This window comes from Glandiceps talaboti, chromosome 13 (genome assembly GCF_964340395.1).
Source record: "Glandiceps talaboti chromosome 13, keGlaTala1.1, whole genome shotgun sequence".
Lineage (NCBI taxonomy): Eukaryota > Metazoa > Hemichordata > Enteropneusta > Spengelidae > Glandiceps > Glandiceps talaboti.
The window spans coordinates 14,622,961-14,642,934 of NC_135561.1; the positions used below are offsets into that span (position 1 = coordinate 14,622,961).

Sequence of the window (19,974 nt, forward strand, 5' to 3'; positions counted from 1 at the left end):
TGGGCTATGGTATAAAACAGATAATAAAAACACCAACCGAGGACAACTGAGTAGTAACACCTAGAAAAAAATTGTTTAAAAGTATATTACATGAAAATAAAAAATAAAGTAAATGTCTGTGGACATTTATATACATGCATATACCTAGCATGCACGAAAATCAAATACAAAATCTAAGGGAATAAAATGATATCAACAAATGTATTTTAAAGAAAAAATCGTATTTTGACTTCAAGTATCAATAACAAAATCGTATTTGATTTGTACAGTGAAGCAAAATGCGACGTTTGAAATTATTGACTTCAACAACATGCATAATGCAGTATATAAAGTAAACTCCTAGGAGCTATGAACATTCAGTGAGCATCGTATGAATAATCATGTCTGCCTAGACCCAACCCACCATGCTTTGGTGTCAAATTGGTGTTTCTTGGCAACCGAGCGTAAATTATGTATGTGATGTGAAATCATGAAATGACTCTCCAGAACCCAAAGGTTATGAAGATACCTAACGTCGTAAGCCACACCCTCTTTTACGGCACTTGCTAAAACGCGCCGTCAAGTTTAATATATCGCAGTGTCGGGGATGTAATATCACCTGTGTTCTGCGAGAATGGAAAATGTCTTTCTTTCTTGGAGTGGTGTTCACTCTAACTAAATGACAAAATACCAACGAGTGGAAATATTTCCAATAATTCTAAATTACATGTACAAAGTAAAATCGTTTTAAAATTCACATCCTTGTAGATTCTAATAAGCGTACAGTTCCTCGTATGGTAATACAAACATGTACTTCAAAACACTTACGTAATTCCTAGATCAACAATAAGAATCCATCCACCGCACCACATGTTCTTGGGACCGAGCAGTTCTTTGTAGACAAGAACAGGTGCTTTCTTCACATACCGACCTGTGGCATACTCTATCACAATCATTGGTATGGACCAGAGAAATAAAAACACACCCCAGACAAGTAAAAACTGCAAGGCACCTATCATTGAAAAGAGGGAAAACAAAGAATATCTTGATAACGGGCTTATAATATAAATATGAATATTAATCTGAGTAATGTTTCATTTGAATATATACTGAGAACAATTTGTAGGTGTTGAGTTTTCTTGACACCATCAAGTTTTTATTTGTGTTTTATACTCTATACATTTGATTCCCCTTGGTGACCGAGGCATTTTTTTAAGCATAGCATTTAGTTGAAATAAACCACAGGGAAATGATATTCCCCTCACCAATGCATAGTTTGTTTGTTTGTTTGTTTGTTTGTTAGTAACACGATTCCTGGGCTCCCTGTGGTTAAACTGTATGCAAGGTGTGAAAGACATAATCTTTAGGTGTACTGTAGATTTGAAATAGTTTTTAAAAGTTTGAGTTTCTATCCCAGGTTCTTGCATTAGTGTTACCAGTATCTCAGAGCCACACGAAAACATGAAACTATTCTCTATTAACTTTCTGTAGCTGTGTCACACAACTGTTTTGAGACGATACACGCTGTGAAATAATATGCGACAATCGCTGTGACTAAATGTGTTTGACCGAGCTTGTGACCGGGTATTGAATATTTAATGAGCATTACCATAGTTAGGTATCGAAGCAAGCCAAACTAACACGAAAATGGGTTCACAAGAAAATATGGCTCCAGATTTAAACCCATCATTCTACTGTATTATCAATGGATAAGACTGATCACTAATTAACAGTTTTATTTTAATTAATTAATTAATTAATTAATTAATTAATTAAAAAATATATCTATGATCGATTAGTATAAAAAAGTTCAAGTTGCATTTTAACCATTAGGGTCGTAGTTCATATAGGGAAACAATGCTATATAGAATACGTACTACATGATCAATCGAGGTGAATACGACAATAGACGAATTTTGTGTAAGGTCGCACTTTTATGAATAGACTGTCTAAAATTAAGACTGTGACGTCACCATACACTGACTTCTATGACGTGTTTGAAATGAAATGGTTGAACTTTGACACAACAGATAAAAAAAAACCTCAATGGACGTTACCATTTTCTCCACTGTTGTTAGCTGCTATTCTGGGAAATCTCCATATATTGCCTGTTCCGACCATACAACCAACACATGATAGTATCATACCAATTTTGTACTTGAACTTGGCATCGGAATTGTTTTCATAATGAACTTTTGGTGGACTCGTCGTCTGCCCATGCTTAGTTTCCAAAGTCCCAGACTGAAAAAAAGCACAGTCACGTACATCAATATAGCACACAGAATTGACAAACTTAAAAGCAATGTAAGTCACACATAAATGATGTCTTTTCAAAGTTTGAATTAATTAATGGAGATTGATAAACACATGAAAAAGAATAGCGAAATTAAAGACTCAGATTGCTGTGTACTGATTACTTGCACCGTAGAGGGCGGTAAGGGTTTGAAGAGAAACAACGAGATACAACCCGTGAAAAAACACCGGTATGTTTACTTGATTGTGGTAAGTTGGATTGAGACAAGTTTCATGCAAAGACATACAATGTAATTAGATACTCATCAAAGCATTAATACTACAGGTGCCCGGACCCCATGACCCATGTTTACTGACAAAGCAAAACATTAAGTACGATTGTTATTGTTATATCAACTTTCAAAGCTATAAACAAACTGCTAAAATCGTCATATATTAACCTATATCAAAGGTACCCACCCTTGTTGTTTTTGTATAAGTTATATATATTGTTGTTTTTTTTCCTAATTTTGTCTTTGTGTGAAGTCTTTCGTTTGCTCACGCCATTCAAGCAAACAAACAACCGTACTGGTGTTTTTTTCGTGGGTTGTATCATTATGATATAGAGTGGAAGCTAAACAACAAAAATACCAATTTCCATTGTCAACCACAGTACGTCGATTGTATGTATGTATGTATGTATGTATGTATGTATGTATGTATGTATGTATGTGAGTGGTATGTATTTTTGTATGTATGTATGTATGTATGTATGTATGTATGTATGTATGTATGTATGTATGTGTGTGTGTGTGCGTGCGTGCGTGCGTGCGTGCGTATGTATGTATGTATGTATGTATGTATGTATGTATGTATGTATGTATGTATGTATGTATGTATGTATGTACGTTTACGTACGTGTTTTTTGGGAGATACATAATCATAACAGTTCATGCTATAAATAGTTTTCAACAAGATAACATTGTATACATCAGTCTTTTCTCTGAACATTCATAACAAATTATTAGGATCAACGATCATACTAGCTCCTTCCTTAAGTGAACTACTACATGTACTACTAATTAATTAATTAATTAATTAATTAATTAATACATAAATAATAAATTAATTAATGGTTAATAAACCAATTTCGTATTTGTATTAATTTACAAAATGAATTTCAGACATTAGAATGCTTTAAGTTTACAAGGATATAAGGAAAAAACCATATAAAAAGGTGAATGACCCAAAGTGTACGCTATTAACAAGTATAATATACAAATTCCGAAACGTTGTAATTCACTGTCGTCAAAATTAGCTGGATGTTTGAAAGGGGATAGTGGAGTTACCTGTTAGGAATGAGTACACACAGTTTCTATAGCCATTAGGCCAAATACTAGTCAAAAATAGCGTGTTTCCCATAACCAAACTGACCCTAGTTTAAGCCTCCGACCCTAAACATTGTTTGCATACAAAAAAGGTAAAACGGTAACAGTTCAATTTACTTCTATTTCCGTGTACACCTTCGTGCCTTTGCCCAATCTGTGGTCACTTTTTTTTAGAAATCGTACTCCATGTCTCTTTTTTTAGCCAATAACAGTACATACAGTCAGCATAACGCCGTCTAACTGTCTTCATTTACTTCTTTTACACCTCATCAAACTCTCACCAAAGTATTGTGATCTGCGAGTATGGGTCGAGGTAATTAAAAAAAATATTAAAGTAAAATATAATAAAATTCCGACCTACCTACCCCATTTTCTGAAGTCATGTTATCGGAAACTAATGCTTTTTTATTTTCATTTTACCTTATGGTCTTTAGGTGAACATTTTTTTATTTGTCCAAAAATATTTTTTCTTAAAAAAAACCAAACCCGTTATTGTCGTCTGTAATTTTACATGTAGAAGTCACATTGATGCATAGCTACTTACAAATTGATCATTTGTTTCCATGGAGACTCAAATTTGAAATGACCTCAATATTCAAGGAAAGCTAAGATGACGTTAGAGAGAGACGACAGGATGTGTTGCTTAGTAGCTGGGTGAGAAATATTTACAAAATAGGCGCATACTCGAAATTGTATTAATCACTCAATATGTAGATACGAATATAACTCAGTATACGGTTGAACACCGCCTGGCTAGTCTATTTTTGGCTATTCTATGTCAGTAATTTATTATTATTGACTATACGCAGTTACAGTGGTGGCTAGTAATGTAGCAGACGTCAACTGCAATAGACACGGACAAAACGGTCGCCATTTTGTAAAGACAAGACAGTTTTTGACACATTTTACAACGACGACATGAAGAACTACAAATATCTGATATATTTTACCCAAATTTTGTTCAATTGTTTAAAAATAACTTAATGTAGTTGTACAATGGTGGAATTGCGCATTAAAGTGACCTACATTCAAAATCATCAACATGTATGTACATCTCGTATGCGGCCTTGGGTAAGAATTGTAGTATGGAGTTAGCGTCACAGCGTACAAAATAAAAGTCACAGTTGAACCGTTGCTATCTCAGCCGCTATGTAGATTTTGATACTGTTCATGCATCAATATTGCAAGCTCGGCATGCTACTTAGTGTAACGGTGTGAATTTCAAACATGGCGAAATGAAGAAACCATAAATGGAACTCAATTCAACATTTTACAGTATTCGCGAACGTACTCTATTTGTAAACCTACCTCTTGTGGGTTACCCTCCATGTCCTGATATTGTGTCATCTTCGGTTGTCAGTTTTCACACACATATATACACACAAGGGCAGCTACCTCGGCAGTAATAAACGTTGACAGCACGGCTTACCCGGTCTAAGTGAGAACGGACATAGTTCCCCCACACAAAAGCAGACGTATTATTCAAACTTACGTAATCGTGTTTTTTACACGAGGTGACCTATTGAGTGCGTGCATCAATACTCATTGCAGGGCCGTATAACGGTCATGTTACTTAATAAAGTACACTGAAGTACAAGTCCTGCAGCTAAATAATATAAAGTAGATCATCTCACAGGGTACAGGAAGATATTAATATTCAATTTTCTTTCAATTTCTTTTTCAATTTTCCGGATTCCTAATATTATTTTCTCTATATTTCAAATAAAAATTTTCAATATTGCCACCATAATCCGTTACCTTTTCCGTCCACAAGTTTATGTAACTGTGGAATGTTCAATTAAACATGAAGAAATTGGATTTTAATAAATGTTTGACTGCAAATGGATATTTGAAATTCAAATATTTTTTATACACCATTTTACGTCTTTCTTAACACATTATTTCTGCTGTGAAAGATGTCTCTTTACCAATTTTATTCGAACCTTTTGTCTTCATCGATATCTCTTGGAAAGTGCGGTAAATATGATCAATCATTCGTTAAATTCATTTAGGCGTGGCATTTCTCCATTTTAGCTTTGATCAATTGGTATATTTTACGCCCTCTGTAGATAGATGTAGGAGAGGGATACCACTTGATTCGATTATAGAAAATTGGCATATTTCAATGTTGATTTGTGCAAGTAAAAATAAAAACAAAACGTGGACGAGAAATGTAACAGATTCACCATAACTAAATGGAAGTACCATTATTCGGATCAAGCGTTACTTGGGCAAATAGCCCGTTAGTTTGTTCATGGATTAGCAATCTACTAATCAATGCAAAATATTGGTGAACTCTGATAAGACAGCAAGAAATTAGGAAATAGGAAAAACAGTGAGGAAACAATAGTTATGGTGGCGATATTTTTATTTGAAATATAGAGAATATAATATTAGAAATCCGTAAAATCGCGAGAACAAAATGATTATTCATCCTGCACCCTGTGATCATCTCTGACGTAGATGTGGAATTCAAAGGCATGTGGTAACAATGGTATCCATTGTTGCATTGGCAAAGCATCAGTGACGCCATAATAAGGGGTTGCGTAGGGTCAGTTTTTGTACCGGACCAACTTTTGCATATGTCACCAGACAGCCGTATTTCTTGACAACATTAAATTTTGATAAAAAATTACCCCTGTTAAGTTTACTGTAACTGAATCTTCATATTGTAATAAAAATATTTTGTTGCCATATGTTTATGATTTGTACCTGTTGAATCATGAATGATCGCCCATTGTCCTACACGGTATTACATTAAAATTATTTGACAAAAGTATGGGTTGATGGGCCGTATCTCTCTCACTGCTATTTACAAACGGTCATCAATCCAAAGTGTCCCTGTTGAATATGCTGTCGTTATCGGCGTCATTCAGATGTCTCTGCTTTGTGCTTGCTGTTATTTTCACCTGGCGAGACTTTGAGTACTGCCGTGTCATGCGTAGCTATGAAACCGTTACGCTAGCACCACGCGTTTAGGAAAAACAGAAAACTATCAATCTACGTACAATATATAGAACATTGACAGAATAATCTGAATTGCTATGTAGCCATATATATTTTACTTCAAAAAATGGCGGGAAAACAGTTACCTTTAAGAATAGTATAGTTAAAACTAATTAATTTTTAAAAATATACAGCGCGTGCGCACTATTTACAGTGTGCAATTTTTTGGGAAGATTCAATTTCCATAGTTTATCACCAATAACACATTGTTAAGAGTCTACTGAGATTTTGATTTAAAAAAAAATTAATATATCAAGTTTATCAATACTAGTCTGGATTCCATGTATTTAAATATGACTTAAATAAGTTTGTTTTTATGAGAACGTGTGCCAAATATCAAACAATGCTAAATTCTAGAGTCTGGTCAAATGCATGTTGAGGTTAAGTGAAATATTTATGTATTGTATTGTATTGTATTGTATTGTGTTGTGTTGTGTTGTATTGTGTTGTATTGTGTTGTATTGTATTGTGTTGTATTGTATTGTATTGTGTTGTGTTGTGTTGTGCTGTGTTGTGTGCGTGTTGTGTTGTGTTGTGCTGTGTTGTGTGCGTGTTGTGTTGTGTTGTGTTGAATTGTACATGTGTTGTGCTGCGTTGCGCTGCGTTGCGTTGCGATGTGTTGTGTTGTGTTGTGTTGTGTTGTGTGCGTGTTGTGTTGTGTTGTGTTGTGTTGTGTTGTGTTGTGTTGTGTTATGTTGTGATATGTTGTGTTGTGTTGTGTTGTGTTATGTTGTGTTGTACATGTGTTGTGCTGCGATGCGCTGCGTTGCGTGGTGTTGTGTTGTGTTGTGTTGTGTTGTACAAAAACTACAACAAGGTGGTTTTATTTTCAGGAACTTTATTGATAGTGATCACATTTGTTACACATTATCAAATGATTATTTAAATGTAAAAAGACATGATGGGATACACTAATAATAGAACTTGTCTTGTGACGTCATGCCGAGTGATATCTTTGCAAGAGAAAAAGCATTTCATTATTTACAGATTTAAAATTAACATTACAAATGAAAATTAGAATACACGAAGAACTGGCTGTAGTTCGGAAATATGTCCGTAATAACCGAATTTGAATTTGTGCGACTTTTCGTTTGAGCAATCCATAGGTATATACTACAATATATCACTATCTTCATCGTTATCATCATCATCATCATCATCATCATCATCATCATCATCATCATCATCATCATCATCATCATCATCATCATCATCATCATCATCATCATCATCATTTTGTTCGAAATGCTGCGTTCTGATAATGGCTTTAACCCACACATACAATTCAACTAAGCAACCTGTTCGCTTACGGACGTTATGGACAATGAAAAATATGTATTAATCAGGTAGGTACTGTCTACACATTTCAAAAATTTTACATCTGTACTAAAAATGGCTGTGATCAAAATTTCCGAAAATGCAACAAATGCACATAAAATCATCGTTAATATACATAATGTACATGATTTATATTTCAAATGGTAATTGATATTGTCGCAGCTTAGATTTGAAAGGGCAAATATTAAACCCTTTTTAAAAAATAAAATATGATATAACCAATGGATTGACAAAAATGATCCAATACCGATGAAGTACTAAATAAATATATGAAAGTTATTAAAGATACAATGAAAATCGACAGAGCTGCGCAAAGTTTAGGAAATGTACACAGTATGTTGTTTAAAATTAGAAATATACATGGTCGGTGAGAACGCACTACTACCATAACCTTTTCTACAAGAGTGTGTTGGATGTCTCGCTATATGTTTAATCAGACAATCACAATAGGGAACTTGCAATCCAGACTGAGCATGTTCAGACGCAAAGGACTGTGAGATTATCCGTGGTTCTAATCTGGAACTACTGATAAAATTTGAGAAACGATTGTCACAATTGTCAGGGTAACTATGAATTGATTATTTGTGGTTACAAACAATGTATCAACATTGTTTACAAATACTAATTGATTAGTATTTATTATCACATTTCCCAGGACGCAACATTCAACATGGCGGGTTTGCAAGTTCGCTATTGGTTACATTGTTGTTTCTGGGGGTTCACTCACAATGCCGCCGGGTTTGATAACAGTTTCTTATCAACCGTAGATATCTACTAATTTTAAATTATCATTCATCATTATACTTTATCTTACAGCTTGCATCGTCGCAAACCACGGCCTGTTTTACGGCACCGTTCTTAACGAGCGTTCCACCACTGGTGTAGCGGAAGAAATAACAGCTCTGGTTTGCGAGAATGGCAGCTTGATTTATTTCATTGTAAGCAGGACGGATCCAAATGATTTTTTGGGGGGTTTCATTTGTCGATTATCAGAAATTAATACCTCTAAAAACGTACGACGGATACATGACGTTTTATACGAGTTTCACTCGTGAAGATATTTCTATCAAACAACATAACAATAACACAAAAGTGATATCTGTCTAATCTCTACTTTATCCAAAAAAAACCCTCTTTTAACCAAATCAAAGTTGGAGTAAATGAAACTTTAAGCTGCCCAGTAATGACGTGTATCTCGAGTTTTGTACTTCGATTCAAATACGTAAATGTATAAAATAGTTGATTGTGAGAACATCTCTCTAAGAATGAAATAAACTAAACCAAAATGAAATGTCCAAGACATGACAAGAATAAAAAAAAAATTATATTTAAAATAACAAGAGAGATACTGAAATCGATACAATAGGATATCAAGATGAAACTAGAAAGATAATTTTGAACAAAATTCCCATTTTATTTAATTAAAACCACTTAAATACATGTAAATCTATAGGAATGGATAGATTATTGTCTCTCGATACACCCCTCCCCTCTCCTCCCCAGGGTCTCCTGGACTGCCATTTATAATATTTTATCTCCTAGAACTTGTTCCTTTTGAATTAGAGATCTCTGTATTCCTATGGATGACAAATTACTATTTACTTTGGAGAATTTTAATAAACAAAAGAACTATTTGCATTTTTTCTACTTGAAAAGAAAATATGAAAAAAGAAAGACCGAATCTTTGGTCAGACTATACGAGATGAAGTGATTCAAATTGTGTTGACCTCCAAGTTTATTTAAATGTTTATTAATTACTTCCTAGCATGTGCGTACAACACATTTTTCATTTTTTTGTGTGCAATTTATCGAGTTAAAAATACAGACGGTCTATGTTGTTTCACATTGGTTTTTTTATTGAAGAAAAAGAAACTAAAGTTATTTTATTAAATCAGACTCCTAAAGTGTAAATAGATACTCATGTCTAATGTAATCCATGTATGTGACCACTTCAATTCATTGATCTTTATAAGTTTCTGATAAACTGGTCGCCGGGAACCGGGCTGGTTTGCCCTATGAGTTTCTAAGATCTTCTAATGAAGGGAGTCGGGAGGATTCGGGGCTGGATTGTCTCCATTAGCAAACATATAAAGTCCGTTTTGTCTCTGACGGAATGGTTTTAAGATGCAGCCTTTGTTGTCATAGTGACAGCCTTTTGTTGTCATTGTGTTGCAAATATATACATATAGTGCATAGATAGTTTATAAAGTCATGGCAACATCTTTTTTAAAGTGATATTTCACACATAAAACATCCAGGAAAACGGGACCCTTAGTATAATATAAATGGACAAAACAAACATCAATTGTAATATTTGATTTTGTTATCCGAGCATAACAGTATTGATCACGTGATTTCTGTACTTCACAGATCATGTGCAAAAATCTTACATCGACGGTTACAGTTACATAGAAACTTTGGAGGGAGATAGAAAAGTTTGTGCATTTTGCTATATTTTATATAATATGTCGAATCTGAAAAAAAAAAACACTTTAAACCTCAACACCATATTTTGTAAAGCTAAATGTCTAAATGTTCTGCATCGATATCAAATGTTATTAACACCTTACCCACATTTACTTAAATGGCGTTCCATTTGCTTTGCTCACTCTCAAAAACTCAATGTCTTGGACCTAATATTACACGTCTATCTGTGCCACTGAGGGCTGGCACAAAGTAGCAACAACTGACAAATATCCAAGATACTTTGCTTCACTCTTTTACACATCTCTATAATAACACTGTATTTCATAAAAGTAAATTGCTCTGTAAATGATAGTTTTTCCGTATACCAATTCAGTTTGGCTGAATACTACCTGGAGTTGCTTTATTGGCATTATAGCGCGTTACAGGTTACTGTTCACTCGCTTCGTTCAATATAAGGACACAGAAACCAATAAGAAACTGTGCATGCTACACTTTAAGATAGCAAGATCGAATGAATAGAGTTTTCTTGCGACATTTTGTCTGTAAATAAACTACAGCGCCAACATGCAGACATCAAACAATGGCGTCCGCGTGTCTGCGTCTAGTTAAAGTTTATGTAATTTTTTTGTTTCATTCAGGCTAAATGTATCAAAAATATGCCAACTCGCTAATCTTAAATTGTAGTTTCTCCTTGGTTTCTGCGTGGTTATATCAATCTGGGACCATGAACAGTAACTTGCAACGCGCTGTAATCCATTCACATGCATCCTCAGGCTAAGCGGATTATACACACTGTTTTCCACATTAATGACGTCATGCACTTTTAAAGTTCATATATTATTCAGGAACTTTAGCATTTTCAGTAGGGTTGCCGTTCAAGATATTTAAGATTAAGCTGAAAAATATTGAAATATTTAGTGGCATTGATTCTTCTCCTATTATCGTATGATATTGTACCAGTCACACATAGTTCATGATATTTAGGAATTGAGGATGTCCCGGTGAAGAAGTTAAGTCCTTGGGTAAACAGCTGCAGCAAGAAAGATCATCTTCCATGTATATTTCATATCTTTAATATAAAGACTGTCTTCCGTAGCTTTGTTGTCTCAGCCAGAGTACAGTTACTTGTGCCATGCGTTCGATAGAGTATTAAGTCACGGAGAATACAATGTTTGACTCAGTACGTGTCATATGATAGTCTTCGCCCGTGGATGGAACGACGTCCTTCGGGGGTTTACTATACACGTACGCTTCCATATTCTTTTGGAAAACGAGTTTTTAGACGTCGACCATTGTATTGACTTATCTTTTCAGCTTTTATATGAACCAGTTAACATTTTAAAGTTTCCTTGTCATGCAGCCGCGATCACTTTTTACCCTGCGATTGACGAACTATTAAACTTCACAAAGTTATTGATGAAAATTATGCAAGTCTACTATATACAATATTGTTGCCATGGTAATCTATGTTGCTATGAGATTACTCCGGGTATGCTGTCCGTTGAATCTTCTTTACCGACGAGATAATAGGTCAAAAGTTCACCTTTACCCTTGACCTTAATCATACCTCGTTTCTCAAATTTATAACCAAAAGGTTTGAGAATGTTCATGGTAGCTTCAACAACCTAATAGATAGAGATAAAAAAGCAACTGTGGTTAGTGGCATAATTCTAGCGAAGGTTCAACATTTCTTATGGCAGAACTTACAATTAATTCATTTATTCATAAGAACAAATCGCGGATGGAACACCCAATTATTTAATTAAAGCGATTTTTTAAAATTAAATCCACTCGCTTTAATTTCATCAGTAGAGCAAATGTCACGGGAAACAACCATTGTAAGTAACCAAGACTAACTGTTTATACACGTGCCATTGCGCCCTGTCTTTACTCGCATCAATCATCGAGCTCACCTACTGGCACTGGAGGCGCCTTCGTTTGCTTTTTGAACGATAAAACTGATTTATTGGAAGAACTGTTCAGCGTTGACGGAGGTGTGTGATCAATGCTCCACTGAGTGCGATATAGTTGAGAGGACGTGGTATTCATCTTCCCACTGACATGTGCCGTGCGTCTTAAGTAGCGAAGTGCATACATCTGTACTGTGTAGTTATTTTTCGTAAATTACACGGAGAGTAAAATTCTTGCCACTGCATAGTTCAGAACACTTAAAATGCATGTTCATAGTCCACATTGTTAAAATGCTAGGGCAATTTTTTTTTTATCCCGGACTCTTTCTTAGCTCCAAGAGCTGAATGTTGACTTGTTTGTCGATTTTAATTTTTGTGTGTGAATGTTTTACATACAAATTTCTTATTTCAACATCATTTTAGCAGTGTTTTTATTGTCTCTTCATTTGTATATTTTAAACAGCTGTTAATCTGTCTTAGGAACTTGTAATTGGGGCAACCTGGTTCATAAAAATGAATGAATGAATGAATGAATAATAAATAAATAAATAAATAGATAGATAGATAGATGGATAGATAGATAGATAGATAGATAGATAGACAAACAAACGAACACGCACGCACACACACATACATAGATAGATAGATAGATAGATAGATAGATAGATAGATAGATAGATAGATAGATAGATAGATAGATAGATAGATAGATAGATAGATAGATAGATAGATAGATAGATAGATAGATAGATAGATAGATAGATAGATAGATAGATAGATAGATAGATAGATAGATAGATAGATAGATAGATAGATAGATAGATAGATGGGATTGGGAAGTAGAGTATACATAAAATGTCACGATGGAATCGCAACCACACCTGAATGTGTCCGGCCTTTCCTGTGCTCTCCATTCTGCTTGCTACGTTCACTGTGTTGCCCCAAATATCATAGTGTGGTTTACGTGCACCGATGACACCTGCTAGCACTGGTCCCTGGTTAAGTCCTGTACAACGATACACAAAACAAGCAAACAAACTAATGTGATAGAAGTACATATAGTCGTCGTGTTTTAAATGTTACTACTGCAAATGTATGGCACATCAAATGGGTTTTCAAAAATGTAGGGACAATTTACAGATCCAATGACGGCCATGTTGAATTCGTTGGCCAATGCAGCAAGTTACTCTAATGGGTGGAATACAACTAACACGTGTAAAATTGTTTTGTTTCCAATCACTGCCTTCCTTTTAATCATATCATGTGTGTGTGGGAGGGGGTGGGGATGGTGCACGTGGAGGGGATGGGGTAGGTAGCAACATCAATTTGGCAAATTAAAGTGAGCACAATTTCTAACTAATAATAACTTACCAACTCTTAGAATAAAATTATTGAACGATTGTTGATTTATTTTTGTGAGTGTTTCCCTGAGTGCGAGAGAGAATTCTACAAGATCAGAGAGGTGCGACCATCGTTTCTTGGTCTCCGATGACTGTAGGTGTTCGAAGTCTGTCGACATTCCTGATGCTGCCATGTATGTGCTTGATATTGTTTTAATCTTGGTGATTGTCTTGAAACGAGGCTCGCTGAGAAGCTGCAAGAAAACAAGAAAGAAAATAGTGTCAATGGCGTTGTAGCACAAATGTACAGTTTTTTGTTTATGTTTATCCGGTTGCCTATCCAGCCACATTGTTACCTTTGGTTACCATATACATGTACGCCATCATTTGGCTGTTGCTATGGGCATGACACCGGTCTTGTTGCTAGGCATATTTGTATTCCCCTTTTGGATGTTTATCCACTTACCTAACCATCCCTGTTGTTATTTTTGCGATGTACACCATCATTTGGCCAATGCTATTGGCGTGGTCTTGTTGCTAGGCATATTTGCATACATTGTCTGAACGTTCATTCGCTTGTCTATCAATCCCTATAGTTAACTTTGCAATCAACAAGTTATTATATACGCCATTAACTAAAATTGTCTGACATACTGGCAATGACGTAAACCATCATGCGAGCAAACGAAATATCAGTACATCTTTCCACCATCGTAACTTACCCCGTCAAAATCCGATATGACCTCATTCAGGAATCTAAGACACTCTACCCCTTGATTATTTATCAGGTCTTCGGTGTAAAACTCGGAGAAATTTGGAATGGATGCAAATATGACACCGACCTCGTCGTATGAATGACTGTACAATTCCTGTCGAAAGACAACAAGAAGACATTTCAAAAGTTGTAGGTATAACCAGAAGTGTGATAGCGCCCGCTTGTGGCGAATTCTTAAAATTTCACGAACGATTTCAGATTCAAGTTACGTATATTGCCTCGTTCTGGCATATACATTTGGAACCCAAATAACGTTTAGTATTCGTCTTTGATCAAATTCAGTAACATGTTTGTAATATCATTCTGTGTTCTATATTTTGTAATTATCGTAGCCAGCATGTGTTCCCGTGTCGTATTTTTGTCCATATTTTGCCTTTCAGTAATAAAAGTATATGATACTACCGTATGGTGCCCTTTTAGTGCTGTCAATTTACTTTGATTGATGTAGCGGTTTATTTGCATAAAACATAAGGACTAAACTGAGAAGTACGTGGCATTTTATGCTTGGATTAATATGAAAAAAATTACAACTGTCGACTGAATTTCGGATGCATTCAATGCATGAATCTAAATACGGGGGCACTAGGCTGAGACTTCGCCCGTACACAACGTGACAACGCGAGATGTCTCTAATTTGCATACCTGAGTTGCTTGCCCCGTCCAATAATTATGAGGGTTACTCAGACATTACTTCCCAACATCAGTCTTCTTTCAGTCGAGAAAAATACGAGTGACTTAAGGGGCCTTGTCACTATATGAGGTGATTATTAAAGTGTAAACGTTGTGAGCCTTAAAGTTTGTGGGTATTTTTCGACTGAACCATATTTGTAACATGTAGCCACAGAAAACTGACGTAGACGTACACTACCACGACATGGAAATACAAGGGTATAAATCCCATATTTTCTGTTGAAGTGAGTAGAACTTAGTTTGAGCTTGGTGTATGCATGAACAAACTGTACCTCGTCTTTCCGCTTGGTGCCTAGGAAATGTTTAGCAACGTGTGCTGGCATGATGTTCATAATTAAAGCTTCGTTCTTCCGTCGAAGTTCGTACACTAGGTCCTTTTGATTCTTAGCTTCTACTCGCCACAGAAACAGAAGTCTGGATGTCACCTCAATCTGTATTGATGGACAATGTAAAGAGACATGTTAACAATGCGATAAGTCTGTCTGTCTGTCTGTCTGTCTGTCTGTCTGTCTGTCTGTCTGTCTGTCTACGTATACGTACGTGGTTATGTCTGTCTGTCTGTCTGTCTGTCTGTCTGTCTGTCTGTCTGTCTGTCTGTCTGTCTCAGCTATTACCAATAGCTATCTAGATAGTGGTATACGGAAAAATATTCTGGCAGGAACCATTATGACATTTCATTTATGATGCCACCCCTCCTTTAAAGGCCTGTATAACCATGTAGCAAATAACTAAACATGAATGTTTAACCCTAGGGATTACTATCTCTAGTGATAGATGAGTTTATTGACTTAGATATGTGTGCCTTCGTTATTTTATATTAGAAAGCGCGCCAATGGCATTGTCGACACTAACTAAATTATTTACAAAATTGAAAAATTAAAATGATTTCCACGAAATCTAATTACCACACGGGAATTATGTTTTCTTAATCTTTATATCAACACGTTGACCTTTACTGTAAAAGGTCACCTGTCTCTAGCATTGGAGACACACAAGCATAACTGAGAGTGGCATTCTTCATCCAGGGAACCCAGGGTATTTATGTCTCGCATGATTTCACCAACGTCTCGCATATAAGTACAACATTGAATTGAAAGAGCAAAAAAATATTATGAGTGGAACTTTACATGAAAACCCACTTTAAATATAACCACGTAATTGCACGACATTTATTTTCTGCCAACTTCTGTCTTTCACAGATATTTTAATCCACAGAGCTGAAAATTACTGATGGAAACATACCTCCTGATTCTACTCAATAATGTAATAACTTCCTCTTACACTAGTAACTGTTCCCCCTATCGTCAAGTGATATCATTCTCTATACATTCTTTTTATTACAGTGGTAATTTTCTGGAGAAGGTTTGATGTGACTGTGAAAATTGCGGAGATTTACGATACACAATGCGAACCAAATTGGGGCTCACGCTAGGCCCATTGGAGTACATTCTCGGCATTCATGTATCACACTGAAACGTTAGGGAAAATCGGAATGATTGGAGAGCTCCCCAATTTTCCATTTATTCGATCATTTTTCCAAAGCATTATACTATCAGGAAAAGCATATGAGAGCTACAACAGCACGGATTGTGATGGATGGCACGTAGATATAGTCAATCTGCAACTGTCATTATCTAGCCTACGGTTTGTATACTATATATACTCACGTGTCTATTGTAGTAGAGCAAGGCCAGTGATATGATTAATAGAGTTGCTGTTAGCTCGTACTTGGTGGCAACCAAATAGGCTCCTCTGTAAATAGACAAAGTACACAGCATGTTTGAATCAATTTGTTGCAAAATACGGTGCGGTTAATTTATATGTTGTATTAACTGAACTGGGGTTTTGTTAATAGCTTGGGGAAAGATGTAGAAGACTGTACTGCTTATTAAAAGATAACTGTTTGTAATTCTGAATACGCTTATTGACCCTTGCATGCATGCATGCATGCATGCATGCATGTATGCCTGCCTGTCTGTCTGTCTGCCCGTCCGTCCGTCTGTTCGTCTACCTGTCTCTGTCTGTCTATCTGTCTGTCTGTCCATGTTTTCGTTTACCTGCCCGTCTGTCTGTCTGTCTGTATGTATGTATGTATGTATGTATGTCTGTCCGTCAGTCAGTCAGTCAGTCAGACGTGCAGGTAGACAAACAGATGGAGAGACAGATAGACAGATATACAGTCTGTCTGCCTTTCTGCCTGCTTGTCTGTCTGTCCATTTGTTCGTCTATTTGCTCGTCTGTCTGTCCGTCCGGTCAGTCAGATGGAAAGACAGACAGACTCTGTCTGACTGACTGACTGACTGACTGACTGACTGACTGACTGACTGACAGTCTGTCTGTCTGTCTGTCTGTCTGTCTGTCTGTCATTCCGTCCGTCCGTCTGTCAGTTTGTCTGTCGATATGTTGCACTGTCACTATCTCACTGGGCCACTACATGTACATAGTATTACTTAAATCAATGCGAATATCTATCATGTCCAGAAGATCTGTGAAGCCAGAGAGTAATCTTGAAAAACATTTTTCTTTCAGTTCAAAAAGAGGCAACAATGACTTATAATGCATCTTTGATAACAGACTGAGCGAGTACGTTATACATACAAAATGTATACTTACTTGTTACTTGAAAAATAAACGAATTGATCGTAGCGATCATGGAGTTCCGGTAACAGCACAATATTGATGACGCAATACATGACTGTGATGACTATCTGCATAATTAATTTGATATTACTCGTAATCTGTACCAAGACCGTAATACCGACCTGTAAAAGTAAACGAGCAAACAATTAAACAATTAAACAAACAAACAAACAAACAAACATATAAAACTTATAGAGACATTGTATGTGGGCGTAACGTTGGAAACAAATGCAACTTTCCCGCTCATTTAACATGAACGACCTACATTCGATTCTGATCTTGTCCACACAGTGAACACGAAGTCATGATGGCGGCCACTTTATTATGCTTATACACACTTTCACAAATTTGTCACGAACAAGAAGTCTACATAAATAAGTGAATGTGCGTGCCAATATAAGTGTAAATGCAATACGAGAATAATGCAATAAAGACTGAACTAAATTCATAGTGGCATGAAATAATGAAATTCTAGTTCTTTCCTAGACAGTGTTTTTTTCACTCTCTGGTACTGAATTTATTTAACGCATTGCTTTACATTTATATGGTCTGTACGAAACGTGAAAAAGTAGTGTTGTTGTTTGTTGCAAGACTGAAAACCTTCACATGAACTTACCAACACTAAAACTGCGATAAAGTTGAAATATTGAGCATAATAACATCGGTCATCGTAAGGATACAGTGACGTCACGTTGGCGGGATAATCCGAATCAACATCACAAGAAAACTGAAAAATATGAAGGGGAATATTAAATGTAAAAACACTGACATATGTAATGTAAATGTCCCTAATTTTGGCTACAGCGTCGCCAATTGTAATCAAAATGTCGATAAATTTGGTCTAAATATCCCTAAATTTGGTCCAATAATTGGAGTAACCATGTTTGCTTAATTATACAGGAAGTAATCTTACTTTATGTGGGCTTGAAGGCGAGGTTAGTGACCTCTATAACTGTATTGTAATAGGTACTACACATAGAAGGTCGATGTCTCATTTTGAATTAAATCTAAACGTCATTTCCGGCAGAATATGAATGACTGTTTACTGACCGACGCGTTTGTAGTCGGCGACAGCGATACATATAAAACAATAAATTAATGAACTTAGCAATGAAAATTTCTACTCACAGAGTCAAGAACCTCTCTACACTAAGCGAAGGATTTTGCTCTTGGAATCACATGAATCTATTCTGAATTTGAAATTATCACCAACTGCTCTCAACTCTTTTTGCAGTTGTTATAAAAATTTTAATATAATTTTACAAAAAAATACATCTGGATGACAGATGAATACTCACCATGTCAATCATGTCAGCGGCTCCAAGTATGGCGATGACGAGTATTGCCCACAGTTTACGGGCCCATCGATTGGTTTCTAGCCAGTTGGCAAATTTGACCAATGGCTTGGGGAATGTGTTTGGAAAGTTTGTGCCCACAGATAAGAATGTTAGAAAGGCCAGCAATATGGATCCAATGGAAAAGGTGAGAAAGCTGGCCAGCGTTCTAATGAAAGAGGATATAGAGAGAAAAATGATTGAAAAAAATCAGTAAATATTATCATTTGATCTTGTTATAACACATTTCAAATAGACAATCAGGCAACAAACCAAGAACAAATCAATGAACAAACGAACAAACAAACAAACAAACAAACAAACAAACACACACACACACACACACACAAGCAAACAAACAAACAAACAAACAAACAAAAATGCATATAACATAGTGGAGTAGTGTGTATTAATTAAAAGCCAAGATAAATACCCAATTCCCAACCACATGTCTACTGTTAATACAGTAGTGGTTGTATTTGAAAAATAAGAACGTGGTTGTCTGGAACGGAAGTGAATATTACGTCGAAAACAACCGTAAAATTCAAAACCTAGTTTTCCAATATCTTTGTGTGACATAATGATAAATTATTAATGAAAGCTGTACAATCTACAGCAAACAGAGGATGTTAAGTTATTTCTCGCAAGAAATCCTGGATACGTTCTGATACACTACATTTAATAATTGAGAATTCGTTTCACGTCATCTATCGTGAACAGGACACATAGGTAATTGCAATGAGTACTTGACGAGACGTAATGTCTGGAGATGTAATTAAGAAACCAAAGGGAATATAGAACTAAACGACACACCAAAAGAAGGTCGGAAAAAGGTTAAGTGCTCTGCCCTAAAAAAACAAAAAAAACTTAAATCAACATCCAGAAAAAAATTGCAGTATTTAACCCGGGCATTCA

At 35.7% G+C, this 19,974-nt stretch overlaps 2 protein-coding genes across 2 annotated transcripts in view; both read right to left on the bottom strand.

Moving 5' to 3' along the window:
• The window catches only part of LOC144444310 (putative sodium-dependent transporter YhdH), a 10,973-nt gene extending 5,921 nt beyond the window's left edge, over positions 1-5,052 (bottom strand). The window contains exons 1-4 of the mRNA XM_078133724.1: positions 4,908-5,052; positions 2,037-2,220; positions 808-991; positions 1-60 (exon numbers count right to left, since the gene is read on the bottom strand). The exon at positions 1-60 is cut by the window's left edge and continues 55 nt beyond it. Coding sequence (XP_077989850.1) covers positions 1-60; positions 808-991; positions 2,037-2,220; positions 4,908-4,946 — 467 coding nt within the window. The 5' untranslated portion in view covers positions 4,947-5,052. The remainder of the gene's footprint in view (positions 61-807; positions 992-2,036; positions 2,221-4,907) is intronic.
• A 6,701-nt stretch (positions 5,053-11,753) lies between these two features.
• LOC144444311 (adenylate cyclase type 3-like) overlaps positions 11,754-19,974 on the bottom strand; it is a 50,797-nt gene continuing 42,576 nt past the window's right edge. The window contains exons 11-19 of the mRNA XM_078133725.1: positions 19,024-19,228; positions 18,342-18,452; positions 17,706-17,847; positions 16,753-16,835; positions 15,358-15,516; positions 14,343-14,489; positions 13,652-13,874; positions 13,162-13,286; positions 11,754-11,995 (exon numbers count right to left, since the gene is read on the bottom strand). Of these exons, the coding sequence (XP_077989851.1) occupies positions 11,843-11,995; positions 13,162-13,286; positions 13,652-13,874; positions 14,343-14,489; positions 15,358-15,516; positions 16,753-16,835; positions 17,706-17,847; positions 18,342-18,452; positions 19,024-19,228 (1,348 nt within the window). The 3' untranslated portion in view covers positions 11,754-11,842. The remainder of the gene's footprint in view (positions 11,996-13,161; positions 13,287-13,651; positions 13,875-14,342; positions 14,490-15,357; positions 15,517-16,752; positions 16,836-17,705; positions 17,848-18,341; positions 18,453-19,023; positions 19,229-19,974) is intronic.